Source organism: Aotus nancymaae, unplaced genomic scaffold (genome assembly GCF_030222135.1).
Source record: "Aotus nancymaae isolate 86718 unplaced genomic scaffold, 86718_ANA_hifiasm-v0.15.2.pri h1tg000049l, whole genome shotgun sequence".
Lineage (NCBI taxonomy): Eukaryota > Metazoa > Chordata > Mammalia > Primates > Aotidae > Aotus > Aotus nancymaae.
Window position 1 is genome coordinate 19,474,312 of NW_026988463.1, and position 14,994 is coordinate 19,489,305.

Here is a 14,994-nt window from a genome sequence, read left to right on the forward strand (position 1 = left end):
TTTTGTTTTTAAATTATATAATTTTACTTTTTGAAATTCTTCAGATTGATATGTCAGAAGTTCAACTTCTGATATACCCTGCTGCTTCAGCTCTTTCTCCCTTTTGAGAAGGCATGGGATGGTAACTTTATGTTTCAATGTTTGTTGGCTCCTGTAATTTTTTTATTAATAGTCAAAATTAAGAATTTTTGAAAACAGGCAAATGAAAAAGATTTTGGATCTGCCTTTGTCTGTATGTCTATTATTTCTATGTTTATATGTGTCATGCTTCAGAATCTCCAATTTGATTCTAATGCACACTCACGTTTGAGAACTACTGGTCTCAAATAGTGTATTTCAGAAGGTATGTTTACACATTGGGAAAATCAGTCAAAATAGAATCTTAAGTTTCATTGTCATGATACAGTTTCAGAACATAAATTTTTGTATACTTATAGAATTTGTTGTCTCAATAGGGATTAATTTGTGCCAATCAGAAAGGACAAAAAATTAAACCAGGCACAACAGGGGAAAGAATGCTGAAGTATGATATCCAGGTAGGTTGAGAAAATACCTGACAGGTTCAATAAAGCAGAGAGAACATTTTACAGTTTTCTGCTGTTCACTGTACAACTATTCACAACCTGCTTTCATTTTGTGAAAAGAATATTTTAAGAATATCAATTGCTTCTTTCATTCTAGATTATAGATGAAAATGGCAGTGTTCTACCACATGGCAAAGAAGGGGAAATTGCCCTCAGACTAAAGTCTAATGGCTCTTCTGCTTCTTCTCTGAATATGTGGTATAAGGATAGAAAGTGCTAGTCATGCCTTAATGCAGACCTGGTTCCAAATTTCATTTCCACCATGTCTTGCTATGTAACCTTGAGCAAGCAACAAAATCTATTTTGTCAGCTATAAAATGGGGAGACTATCACCTCTCACCCAAGTACTGTAAAGATAAGATTCCAAATGTAACAAATTGGTTGAGTGGTTATCCTCAGAAAGGAAAACTGAACAGGGTGGGATGAGGGTGCAGTTGGGGGTGCTACAGGTAAAAGACGGGCTTTTTATTACACTTTTTGGGATCTTTTGTATTTTATACTAGGAACTACCTTTTTTAAAAAATTAATTTCCAGCCAGAGACAGTGGCTCACACCTATAATCACATTTCAGGAGGCTGAGGTGGGAAGGAGGCTTGAGCCCAAGAGTTCGAGACCAGCTGGGAAATATAGCAGGATCCCATCTCTACGAAAACAAAACAAATGAGCCAGGTGTAGTGGCACATGCCTGTGGTCCCAGCTACTCAGGAAGCTAAGGTGACAGGAATGCTACAGCTTGGAAGGTTGATGCTGCAGTGAGTGATTATCAAGCCATTGCACTTTAGCATGGGCAACAGAAAGAGACTCTGTCTCAAAATATAAAATAAATAATTTCCTTTGGAAGTACAATGTGTAATGTACTTGTCAATGAGTGCCATACCCACCTCTGTTCTGACCAAACCAATCCCCAAATGTCATCTTTGGTTCCTAGAACAATCCAGAGAAAACTGCTGCCACAGTAAGAGGAGATTTTTATGTCACTGGAGACAGAGGGATGATGGACAGCGATGGGTATTTCTGGCTTGTTGGAAGTGCTGATGATAGGTTTGTACATTTGCCACTCTTAAGAGGCAAGGATCTCCTACTTGAAGGATGTAGTGGTCAAAGGCTTCTTTTCCTTTTCAGGTACCGTATTAGGCCGTTTGAAGTAGAGAGTGCACTCTCTGAGCACCCTGCAGTTATCGAATCAGCTGTTGCCAGTAGTCCAGATCCAATCCATGCAGAAGTGATTGTCATGAATTAAAGTAGCAACTTTATATTTTCAAGTTCTGTCCATTTGACCATGGTAAAGGCTGAAGCAAAAGTGGTCATTTAATTCTCACTTGGCCAAAATATAAACCAGGCAACCAACTTTATAATAAATTGTGTCCCAAAGGGCAGCTATTAGGATTCTTTTGAAGGCAAGTGACAGAAACTCAACTCAAACTGCCTTAAGTTTAAAAAAAAGAAAAGACATTTGGCTCATATAAGTGACAAGTATTCAAGGGTTCATGTGAGGTTGGCAAGACTTAGTCTCTTTCCATTTTTAGTTCTGCTGTTCTTTATGCTGGCTCCATTTGAGTGGGTTCTTCCTACTTGATAGCAAGCATCTCCAGACTTATACAGGTTAGCAACCCTACACCCCTCCAAAAAGGATAGAGCTGTTTTCATGTTTTCAATCATTTCAAGTAACTCTCAGGATTGCATTTGCCTACCTTAGATCACATCTCTCACCAATGTGGTTCAGGGAATGGTATAAGCTGATCAGTCAGACTTGAATCATATGTCTATCATGGAAGGTAAGGGTTGGTATCAATCTCACCAGAGAGAAGTTAGGGTAATACTTCATAGGAAAACTATACTAGTTACTAAAAAGAGGAAACAGATATTGTATAAGCACATACAGATTTCACTGAATAGGCATCAGATTTCACTGAATGGACAACTGTCATGGAACTCAGAATACATTTTCTCACATAAACAAGGCAAACAGAAAATTGTGGTCAGTTTCCCAAACAAGTCTCATGAGCCTGTTTCAGATCAATGGAAAGGAAATGCTGGCAATGACAATAATAGTCTTAATTTTAGGAAGAAGCCCTATTTTCCTAATTTCCTTTCCTCATGGAAGTTTCCTACAGTTAGAGCAAGTGACAAAATTTCAAAACAGTTTGTCTGTCGGCATCCTCCCACATCTGTACCTCCCTCTCACACATCAGTGAGCCTCTGCAGTGACACTATGGGTCCCCTATTCTTATCTCCTGTACTCCCTCCACTCCCCATTTATTCCATTCTCAGAAAGAGTTTCCTCCTGCCGCCATGTCCTTATTCTCTCAATATAAATGATTTCAGCTCAACAGCAGAAGTAACCAATTAGAATTGATGTATGAACAATGAATAATATAAATTATACTTGCTAACCTCAGTAATTACCTAATTGGTGGTTTTAAACAGTATTACAAAAAGAAGCAAACAATATGAAGCAAAAACGACCTTGTAAAGATAGATCAACCCTTCCTGAGAGGTTTTTTTTTTTTTTTTTTTTTTTGAGATGGAGACATGCTCTGTCACTCAGGCAAAAGCAGGATTCCAGTGGTGCAGTTATAGCTCACTACAACCTCAAACTGCTGGATTCAAGCGATCCTCCCACCTCAGCCTCCTTAGTCACTAGGACAACACGTGTGCACCACTGCACCCTGGCCCAATTTTTCTTTTTAGTCTTTGTAGAGATGGGGTCTCACTATGTTGACCAGGCTTGTTTCAAACTCCTGGGCTCAAGCTATCCTTCTACTTTGGAGTCCCAGTGTTTTGGGATTATAGGTGTAAGCCACCACGCTCGGCCCTTTCCTGAGATCTGACCTCTCAGGATACACAGTCCTTCCTCCACTGACATTCTTCGAACTCCCTTGAAACCACATATTCTCTGGGAGCTCCATTTGTCTGCCTGCTCCATGCTTCTAATGGTATAGGTTCAATGGAGTAAGTAAGTGGTCATCTATAAACCAAGGACTGCCTGAATTATAAATGGGATCAGTCTGAAATGCTAAATACATGTGTGACCTGTAAATAAAACAAGCTTTCTTGAACTGCTGCACTCCTCATACTCACAAACCATTTACCTGGAATTATTCCCAAAACCTCACTTTGTAATTGTATCCAAGCTTTGTTCAGAGGCAATCTCTGGCATTTGCAGTCATCATTCAAACTGCTATTAACAAATAGTAAGTACCTACGTTCAGCACTGGTTGCAGATTCTTGATGTGTCTGAAAAACAAATAGAGCAAGATAAATTGACTTTTCTGTTGCAGGTAGTGAAAGCTTTTGTTGTCTTAGCTCTACCCTTTAAGTCCTACAACCCAGAGAAATTAACTCGAGCTTCAGGATCATGTGAAAAAATCAATTGCACCTTACAAATACACAAGAAAGGTAAGTATTTTGCCCAAAAGTAAAGTTCGGATGTTACCAAACTAGGGTCTAAGCTAGAATGTAGATTTTACTGGATTTTGACTTTATAGTAGCTCATTATACAGGTAGAAGATACCTTTTTTTGTTTAGCCCTAAGAACTTTAAAATGTTTTGTTAGAACAGTACAAATACATGATAAACTAGAGCTTTTAATCAACTCTGCAATACTGAATCACTACTAAGAATCTTTCTAGAACTAATTTGTCCCATTCTATATGAGAAAAGCACAGTAGCCAAGAATTGCCAAGTGCCTTGTGTTTAGGGACAGCACTTGACTCATCTATCCCAGGACTCTTGGCCCTAATACCACTATAAATTCAAAGGGGTTTAATGTTCGGAAAGAAGATAATATCCAAAGAAACCATGGAATCCTTCCTGAAACCTTCTTCAAAGAAGGATTTAAGAACAAATCTATATAAAGACATGAAGATGGGCTTGTAGTTTCCTTCTAACCATGGAATTGTTTGATACTGACTGATCCTCTGCATGAGATTTCTATTTCAGCTAGCATCATTTCAGTCAAAAGGTAGTTGATATCAACCTAAGAACTACTCAGATTTTCTCCATTAAATTCAATAAATCAATGACCTTCACTTTCAGAAAGGCTATTTGAATGCATTTTAAAATACAGTAGTAGTCTTATTTTCAGAGAAGAGAACAGAAAGAGATTTTTATGGTCAACTCAGGGCAGACAAGAAAACTGTATATATTCTGAATTATCCCTAAAAACTCTTCCTCAAAACCTCAAGGATCCAGCTCTGAAGACAAGAAGTGTTCTTTTTGCATTTAGGTGTAGTTTCCATCTTCCAGGAACAGTAGAGACCTAGAACTAGTTTGAACTATGGGAAAGCAATAGGGTAAAGGGATTATTACTTTCCTGTGGCCAAGCATTTAAATGAATTGGCACTAAAAACTTGTAAGATGGAGCTACACTGTCACCCTTCCTATATAAACAGACCAGTTTCTGGTGTCCGTGAGATGCAATGAGCTTAGGCTAAGATAATCTCGACTTTAAAATTCAGTCTCAGCGTTTCATGCAAGCTGTCTCCTATTGCACTGACAACTGGAAGGATGTTAACATTTTTCTGTCAATTAGGTGGAATTTGTTCAAGAACTCCCAAAGACAATCACTGGGAAAATCAAACACAACATTTTAAGAGACCAAGAATGGGGACAAATATAGCTTGATAAGAAAACTAAAGGGTTAAGTAGTAACATGATTGCTTTATCTCATTATTTGTTCCTGGTAATTTAGTGACTACTCTTAAAATGTTTAAAATCCTTCCTGGTTGAAGTTTTTGTTTTGTTAACATTTTGTTTTGTTTTGTTTAAGTTTTGTTTTCTACTTCGCTAAAAAATTTCAAGTAAATAAAAGTCTAAAAATATATGGATGAAAATTGTTTTAAGAACCAAACTGACAAAGGTATTGATAATGTTTAAATTAATATGATATAGTGTTTAAAATAACAGGAATCAAATGATGAGAGAAAGAAAGTACACAATGAATCTGTATTTCATTTACTTGTGCCTGATTAATTCAAGATAAAGATACATCCTAAGAGAAATGTTCAAGACAATTTCTTCTGCTTAACATCTTTATGAGACCAAACTTCAAGACATTAAAATACTGTTAAAATGAGTACAAATAATTCAAAACTCAGTAAGTGAATTTAATGAAATTACATACTGTATTACTGTACCTCATTTTGAAGCAAATTAACTGTAAAATATCTGAAACTTGGATTTAGGAGTATTCATTATTTGAGGGTAATTAATATATTTTTTATATCTTTCTTTTTAGGATCATGTCCATGACTTTTTTATAATTTGACATATAAACATCTTTTATGATATACATATATATACACTATAAAGAGATTTACTAAGAGGCACAAAGGAAGAAAAATTACAGAACACCAATTTGTAGGGAACAAATTTATTTTCATTTTTCTGAAAATATCAAGAACTATGAAAAACAAGCTCGATATTTGGCCGTACCAAAAGCAAAATACAAGTAAAAAATAACATTGGAAAACCATGTTTAACCTTAGATAAACATGTTTTAAAATACAAAGTTTAACACTCTTTCCTCTATGGAGCTAAACAAGTTTTATAAACCACAGACTGCAGTTTGTTTTTAACTGACATAATTTTTTAAAAGATAAAAACTAAAGGGGAATAAAAAGCACTTACTTCCTACCCTGGAACTTCATCATTTATAAAATAACATGTTCAAATGTCAGTGAAAATAAACAGTTGATAAACCTGAAAACAAATCTTTTAATGAGTTCAGGTTACAACTGAGCACAGGATTTTGTAGCTCACTTTCCCACAGGTGGGAAACAACAGCCTGTGTAACTACTGAGCCTTACCAAATACAAATAAATACAAAAGGCAATTAAAAACAAACTATAAAATCAAAATCTTTCCATAGAGTAGCAGCTTTCACAAAGTAAAAACAACTTAGTTCCACAGAGTTGTATGTAGGCATATGGGCAATTTTTTCCCAAGTCCTTTTGTCTTGAACTATCAAAATAAAAGAATCTTTGTCTTGGAGCAAGTCTGCTGAAGAAGGCACCAAAATCCTATCCTCCCTATTCTCCTAAATGATATTAGGGATCCTCTTATCGAAGGTGGGGAACGGGCGTTTAAAAAAAAAAAAAAAAAAGAATCCTCTTATCAATCCTTTCAAGGTAACTTCAACATCATTAACATTCTAAATATGTAAAGCTACAGAAGGAAAGTCCTGCCTATTATCTTTGCCCCTCTCAAATCATTCTAGTCTGCTTTACCAAACAGAACCACTAGTTAGGAGGATAAAAATATATTCCCATGTTCACTAGCCATTAAATAAACATAGCCACTTGTGCAGGAACCCTAACATTTGTACTACTTCCTAACTTTTTAAAACTTAAGGATAAGCCTATTTCCGCAAGCTAGCTTTACAGCTCCTTAATATTCTTAATCTGGATAGTTTATTTTGCAGACTTTGTTGGTGTCTGCCTTTTTCAATTGCTTTACCCAAAAATAGGCCTTGAAAACACTTTCAAATTCAGGAAACCCCTGCAGGGAACCCTCATTGTATGTGAGTGTGAGCACTAAGTTGAAGAATCCTCTTATTTCACAGAAACCCAGGACTGTCCGACTAGGGCTGTGTTCATTCTCTTCCATCAGAGACAAAATTTCAAGCTGAGCAGATTTAGAGAAAAGGTTCTTCATATGCAGTTACATACTAGTGCTGGGAAAAGGAGAGAAAATGTTATTTAACTGGGTTTTGCAGTTCCTCCAGGTGGGTTATAGTAAGATTTGAGAGTTGTACTCTTCATTTTCAAGTCCAAGTGACTACAGAAACATTTCAAGAATTCCTCTGGCAAGGTGGCAAGTCAGTTTCCTTTTAGATCTAAGACTCTCGTCACTTTAAGAAAAAATTTTTCCCCAGACCCTTTCAGAGACTTGTTCATTTGTTCATGTGATGAAAAATGTCTACTAAATAGGATACTTCCTGCAGTCATTTTTCATTTCCAAAGCACTCAGCAAAAGCTGTTTCCTTGTAAGTACTCTGGCATTCACCTTTCAATTCAAATATCCTGTAGAGAACTCTTCCTCTGATAAGCCACTGGATGTCTGTACGGTGCAGGAAGTTTATGTGCTGTTTGTCCAGGTTTTTGTTTTCGATGTTTTTCAACATTTCTGCATAAATGGGTCTTTGATACAGGTAACCAGTTTTGCAGCATTATTCAGAACATCACTCTATCTTCAAGTTTTTGGTATCAGCATCTCTGGGAAGAAAGTAGTATGCTATAACGTCAACATCAGGATTTTTTTTTTTTTAAATAACACAAAATGACTTATGGAAACCACCACTGATGGGGCACCAGGAATGTACATAACAGACCTCTGGTTATCAGATATGATGTCACAACATCATATACTGGCCTTTGTTTTGGCAGGCTGCTAGAAATAGAAGAAGCTTTATTTGAATTTCATCATTTACAAATCTTACAAATGCTACAGCATGACAAATATTAGTGAAACCTGTTGACTCATCATCCTGGATAGAGAAGCTGCTCCTTTTCAGTTAATGCACAACATCTTTTTAGTATCACATGAGATATCATCAGTAAATCAACTTACTGAGAATAAAGTCTTTTCAATTTTGTACTGCCATCTTGCCCCAGCATTTTAATGTTATTATTAGATTCTCATCGACTATGCATATTTTCCTTTCCTAAGTTCTGCTACTAAATAATTTGCTTCCTAAACCTTTTGACTAAATGTGGTTTCTGAACAAAAGCCTTACTGTTTTGATAATCCAAAAGCCATCTGAAAAAATGAATATCCTTTCTTCTCAAGTGGCTGTGATTTATAGTTACAACTGCTAGTTTTCTAAGTTGTATGCCACAGACAATGCACAACGGGACAGGACAGCTTGGACTGAGTCCATATAAAACCCTTGCGAAGTAGCTTTCGTTATAAAGACAGAATTTCTTTGTGTCCCTTGTTGCACTAGTATACTGAAGTATACTCAGAAGACTGAAATTCATCAACAACTTTTTCAGAAATGTCTGTAGCTCTATGCTTAAAAAGGTTCTCTTCTTTCTCACATCTTGCCTTCCAGAATTGCAGCACTGGACTGTCAGCTTTGTTACATACCAATGTTAATAAAATATAAAAACAGACATAACCAAACAAGAAAATCACCAAAGTCCAAGAACTTCACTAAACAATTCACTTCTAACCTACATGATCCACATTTTTGCAGTGTTTACAACAAAGTGGCAGGGGGACAGCTGAGTTGTGGCATGTAAAAACTCCTTCCTTAGAATGAAAACTTCCTTCTGATTTTCTACTTCACAGTCAGTTCACTTCCATAAGCCAGCTGCATAAGAGGAGACTGGGAGAGGCCAACATCCCCCTTCCCCCATCCTCCCCTCTTTGCAATAGTAGCACATGGGTCTGCCCATACATAATACCAGAAGGGCTGAAAGATCCCTAACAAAACTGTTAACAGGGCTGCGCAATCATTGTTCACGACTGTGAGAACAGCATAATGCAGCACACAAATAAAAAACTGTTCTTAGTCACAATTTCAGGTGGAACCCCAGCAACATCTCACAGAACCCCAGTTGGAAAACCCACCTCAACACCAAATAACCTCCTATGAGAGGTCATTTTCATTTGATTTGGATCCTTCTGTGGCTTGACTTGCAAGTTCAGGTTGGCCTCCTCCCTCATTCACCACCTGGGGATTAGATGTTGGTTTTGTCTGCCCCAGCTCCTCAGTATTCTGTGGTACCTGCTGGTTATTTTTTCCTTCTGCTATGTTGTTTTGATCTGATTTGTCAGCAGATTCCAATTTAGTTTCTTTACCATTTCCCTGCTTTAAGTTAAGCTGTGATGGATCCTTAGGGCTCTTCACCACCTCCTGGAGATTGTATTTTCTAAACAACATGTAATCTTTCACAACACTCAGGCAACAGACAGCTTTGATGATTTCTACTACCACCGTGTACTGTGGATTGGTGAGATTCACTTTATTTTCTGAATTGAGGGTGCCCACTATTCCTGTAAAAACAGGAAAACACATAGCTGAGGAGGATACCATTAAGTTTGACAGAAAAAATCTTTTGTCCCTGTTTCTTGTTAAAACAAGACATACACTAATCCACTCCTCTATGTGGACTTCAAATACTCTGAACACTTACAATAAATAAATACAAATGAAACTCTAAGACATTTAATAAGAATACTTTTTTTTCCAAAAAAATTTCAAGTTAAAAAAGACTTTAACTACCAGAAATCTCATATCCAACATATTGAAATCAGTTGATCTAATATTATTTTTAGAACACTTTATTTGTTCTACATTCAAAAATGCAAGCCTTAAATCTTCAAAAAGAAAGCTTCTTAAAAAACCCAAGAACAAGTATTTACCATTGAATACCTATGGAAAATCATGAAGAGAAACATACCTGCCAATTCTCTGATAACTTCTTCTCTATTCATGTGACTGTTATTTCGAGATTTGTACACAATCTGAAATGTCCCTTTGTTCGGAGCTTTAAACCAGGGTTCCAAAAATGTTTCTGCATACTTTTTCATATCTTCTAAAAAAGCCTTGCATGTGCCTGAGATGGGTAACATTCGTAGAATAACTCGAGTCTTCTTCTTCTTGGTTTTGTACATGTCCTGGAGAATATGATGCACCAATTTCTCAGGTTCTGAAGGAAAAAGAAAAAAGTTAACAAACAAGAAGATGATTTCTCAGACATCTTAAACACTAAACTCTAAAATGAATTTTCATTGGCAATGAGATAAGTTGACAGAAAAAGAAATTCTCGTAATGAATCTTAAATGAATCTACCTAGTCATTTTTTTCAACTAATGTTTCTTCAGTGCCTAATATGTACTATAATGTATCTAATATTTTAAGTTTTCATTATTACCACTTTCACTAGAAACGACTATTTAGGTAGACACTATTAAAATTTTTGTGATGTCCTGACTTATCCAACCATAACACCATGCTGTTATTTTCCTGTAACAACTATCAAGAGTACTTTTTTACAAAAAAAAAAAAAAAAAAAAAAAATCTGTGAGTCACTTAAAAAGATGTAATCAATCCATTAGCTAAGTTAGCACAGAAGTCTAAACCTCAGACCCAGGAGAAATCCCAGAACCATGTTGGGCACAAGATCATGAAGAGGCAGTACTCAGTCTGCAACCTGCCTACATACAAGTCTATTTGGGGCTGCTATAAAATTTTTTAAATTATTTGACCACTTTCAAAAAACTCCAGACTTCCAACTTCTTTTGAGAAACTGGAACACCTGGTCCTGCATTCCCAAGAGCAACAACTAGCTGGTGCTGAGTAGCAGCTGCCCCATTAGACAGAACAAGCACTCTAGTTCTACCTTAAGTTAGATACAAAGGAAGGAGCAAAGCCAGGTTTCCACTCCTAAGCCAATGCCATGTCCACCATCCCATTTTACCTCTCCATAGGCCTACTGTTAATACCATGTACAGAAGCTGCCATCAAATGATTAATTGAGCCATGCCCAAGAAGCCATTTTGTAAGCAGTATTCATTCTCTGAGACAGGAAGATACCCAAATGTTATGAAATCAATAATCTTGACAAGTATTCATCACACCTATTCCAAGTGTCCTGATGAAGACTACGTTATTTGCTCCACTTTCCACTGACTGGAATCTTCTTAGCCTCATCTCTGTAGATGCCTTAATATCACCAACTTCTTTCTTCAAGGCAGCCTCCACATCATCATCTTCTCCCTCACTTCCAGAGGGCTGCTGATCCTCATCTGTAAGCTGTTTGCATAAAACTAATAAGCAGAAATGACACAACAGCTCACATTTAAACACTATCAGTAACTATTCGTGTGAAATCCCTGGTGGCATGTGGCTCAGTATTTACTTATTTATAAGATGGAGTCTCGCTTTGTCACCCAGACTGGAGTGCAATGGTGTAATCTCGGCTCGCTGCAACCTCCACCTCCTGGGTTCAAGCAATTCTCCTGCTTCAGCCTCCAGAGTAGCTGTGATTACAGGCGTATGCCACCATGCCCAGCTCATTTTTGTATTTTTAGTAGAGACAGGTTTTCTCCAAGTTGGTCAGGCTGGTCTTGAACTCCTTAGGTGAGTCACCATGCCCAGCTGACTCAGTATTGATAATAAAGCTTTTTATTACGAGACTCAGACACCACTCCCTTCAAAATGTGGAGCAAAGTGGCTCACGCCTGTAATCCCAGCACTTTAGGAAGCCGAGGCAGGTGCATCACCTGAGGTCAAGCGTTCGAGAGCAGCCTTGCCAACATGGTGAAACCCCATCTGTACTAAAAGTACGAAAATTAGCTGGGCATGGTGGTGCATGCCTGTAATGCCAACTACTCAGGAGGCTAAGGCAGGATAATTGCTTGAACTCAGAAGGCAGATGTTGCAGTGAGCTGAGATTTGCACCACTGCACTCCAACCTGGGTGACAAAGCATGTCTCAAAACAAACAAAAAGAAAATGTGGAGGAAGAGGGAGTTCCCTTAGACTATGGTATGTCACATTTGAAAATGTTTTCAAAAGCATCTTGTCAGTTTGAGACAGAGAGAAATGTGGCCAGATACATCATTTCAGGGTGTATCTAGAGACCTTCACTAGATATCTGTGTGCCTAATATGACACTGTCCTTTTGGTAAGATTAGACCAAACACTTGCGGAATTAAAAATCCTTACTCTTGTTCTCTTAAGGAACAAGGCACAGAAATACATTGTTCAGTAATTTTGGCCAAGCATGGTGGCTCACGCCTATAATCCCAGTACTTTGGGAGGCCGAAGTGGGCACATTCCTTGAGCCTAGGAATTTGAGACCAGCCTGGACAACATGGCCTGAGAAACTGTCTCTACAAAAAAATACAAAAAATTAGGCATGGTGGCACATGCCCATATTCCCTGCTACTCGGTGGCTGAGGCAGGAAGATCGCTTGAGCCCAGGAGGCGGAGGTTGCAGTGAGAAAGATCATGTCACTGTACTCCAGCCTCCATCTTGGGTGACAGAACAAGGCTGCTTCCAAAAAAAAAAAAAAAAAAAGAATGTGCTTAAATACTAGCATAGACAGGACATATACTTGTTGCCCAGTTCCCTGCCCACCAGTGCCCAATTAAATTTAGCACACTAATAATCGTATACATTTACAGAAACTTTTATAATATACCAGTTTGTACTTTATGTACATAAGCAACTCACTAGCCAGTCTTATTCTTTTTTATCTAACTTACCAACATCAAATAGTGCGCCCATGTCCGAGTCCCCGAGCTAGTAAAGGATGAGCTGTCAATTCAAATTCCCTCTGTTATTACCCTTCTTCATTTAATCCTTCACAGTGTGTATGTGTGTTTTGGTCCAGATTCTAAGCCGGCAATACCATTTCCAAACAGTGAGACTTTGGATAATATTAGTAAAAAAAAAAAAAAATTGTACTTTCTAAAATGTAATTTAAGTGCAATAACTAACAGTAATAAACCTATTATTTCAGCGATATTATTGCTGCAAACAAACACATTATTGCTGCCAACTTCACTAGGCTGTCATGAGAAGCATGTTTCTGAAAGAGCTTCAGCACACGCCTGGTCCTCGACGAGAACTCCAAGTGGGAGCTAGGCCGGGCGTGGTGGCTCATGCCTGTAATCCCAGCACTTTGAGAGGCAGAGATGGGAGAATCGCTTGAGTGTAGGGTTTAGGACTATCTAGGGCAAAATAGTGAAACCCCGTTATCTATAAAAATTAGCCAAGAGTGTGGTGCGCACCTGTAGTCCCAGCTACTCTGGAGGCTGACGCAGGAGAATCGCTTGAGTCTCGGAAGTCGAGGCTGCCCTAAGCTATGATCGTGCCAATGCACTCCAGCCTGGGCAACAAGGCGAGACTGTCTCACAAAAATAAAAGTAATGGAAGCTACCGTGATTAATGATGGAAAGAAGAGGTGCAAGAACTCCGAGCACAAAACTGATAGTGCCAAAATCTGCTAGCGCCAAAATCTGCTAGCGTCTCAGGTATAGGGGCGGAAACGCGTGCTAGGCCGCGCCCCCACAACCGTTACACCGACTAGCCGAGATGGGCAGGCCCAAACCCGCAAACCCTCCAGCCTTCCCTCCTCCTGCAAGGCCCGCCAGCCGGCCCACCAACCCCAGGACCGGTACCTTTTCTGGCCCATACATGTCGTCGCCATATTCGTTGAGCAGGCTGTAGGCCTCCTCCACGCACTTGCGCTCGTTCATGTTGCAGGTGATGAGGATGCCCTGCAGCCCAGGCTCTAGCTGACGGGGCCCGCCGGCGTCGCACCGCCGAGCCCGCTTGGCCAACACATACTGAGCCTTGCCTTTGCGCTTCCCGCTGCCAGGCTGAGTAGGCTGCTGGGCAGGGGCCGCCATGGTGCGAGCAAGCTGAGAGGAAAGAGAATGTTCTTCCGCTGCTGTTGGAGTCCTCACTTCCGCCAGCGCGACCTGGTGACGTCACATATGAGCGACAGCCTGCCCTAGGCCACCTCCAAGCCACATTCCGTGCTACACCAGGTCCTAAAGACCGTCTGTAACCCTCAAAGGGGTGGAGTGACACCTGCCGCAGCCCCGCCTCCTGCCCCGCCTCACGACTGCGTCCTGAATCCAGTAGAGGCAGCATAGCCGCCGTTCTGGAAGTGGTGTCATTGGCTCTCTCTCTAGATCCTTGAGGCTGGCTTCAGCTTCCTAGCTTCCTCCATCCATCCTTGGTTCCTGTTCCTCCAGCCTTCCCTGTTACTCTGCTGGTTATTGTAGAGGAAAAGTTAAATATTAAATTTGAACTCAACTGAACGTGGACACAATGGACACCAAGTCCCAGAACAGGTTGCTTGAGCCCCGGCATCATCCAGCACTATTTCGGTTAACTCTGTTCCTGTACGTTAGTTATTAAAAAACAGACAATTGCAAAAACAAGTTGACCTTTTGTGTTCCTTGGGCCCAATCAGGAAGGGTCCTCGTGACTGGACCTCATGCCAATCAACTCGTTACAAAAAAAGCCAGGGTCGGCCAGACTTGGTGGCTCACGTCTGTAATCCCAACACCTTGGGAGCCCAAGGCGGGCAGATCACGAGGCCAGGACATCTAGACCATCTTGACCAACATGGTGAAATCCTGTCTCTACTAAAACATAAAAAATTAGCTGGGCATGGTGGCGTGCATAAAAAATTAGCTGGGTCCCAGCTACTCGGTAGACTGAGGCAAGGGAATCACTTGAATCCGGGAGGCGGAGGTTGTAGTGAGCCGAGATCACGCCACTGTACTCCAGGCGGGCAAGAGTGAGACTCCGTCTCAAAAGAAGAAAAAATGAGCCAGGGTCCCAGGCTGCACCAAAGCTTCATGAGACCTCTCCTCTGTGCATGGAAGCTTCATGAGACCTCTCCTCTGTGCACGGAAGCTTCATGAGACCTCTCCT

At 39.5% G+C, this 14,994-nt stretch overlaps 2 protein-coding genes across 3 annotated transcripts in view; both read right to left on the reverse strand.

The window, feature by feature from the left end:
• PDILT (protein disulfide isomerase like, testis expressed) overlaps window positions 1-9,179 on the reverse strand; it is a 155,275-nt gene extending 146,096 nt beyond the window's left edge. Inside the window, exons 1-2 of the mRNA XM_064362555.1 lie at window positions 9,162-9,179; window positions 3,787-3,821 (exon numbers count right to left, since the gene is read on the reverse strand). The gene's annotated coding sequence lies outside the window, so the exon portion shown is untranslated. The remainder of the gene's footprint in view (window positions 1-3,786; window positions 3,822-9,161) is intronic.
• Window positions 306-14,547, reverse strand: THUMPD1 (THUMP domain containing 1). Of its 2 annotated transcripts, none has more exons than XM_021672312.2 (5): window positions 13,725-14,547; window positions 11,175-11,349; window positions 9,995-10,243; window positions 9,162-9,587; window positions 306-3,821 (listed from the first exon to the last, which is right to left on the reverse strand). In XM_021672312.2, exons 1-4 carry the CDS (start codon window positions 13,953-13,955, stop codon window positions 9,181-9,183), a joined length of 1,062 nt encoding a protein of 353 aa, XP_021527987.1. In that variant the 5' UTR covers window positions 13,956-14,547; the 3' UTR covers window positions 306-3,821; window positions 9,162-9,180. The 2 variants fall into 2 exon arrangements, with proteins under 2 accessions (XP_021527987.1, XP_021527986.1); XM_021672311.2 differs by lacking the exon at window positions 306-3,821 and adding an exon at window positions 5,943-7,801 and having other exon boundaries at window positions 13,725-14,546.
• Between the last annotated feature and the right edge of the window lie 447 nt (window positions 14,548-14,994).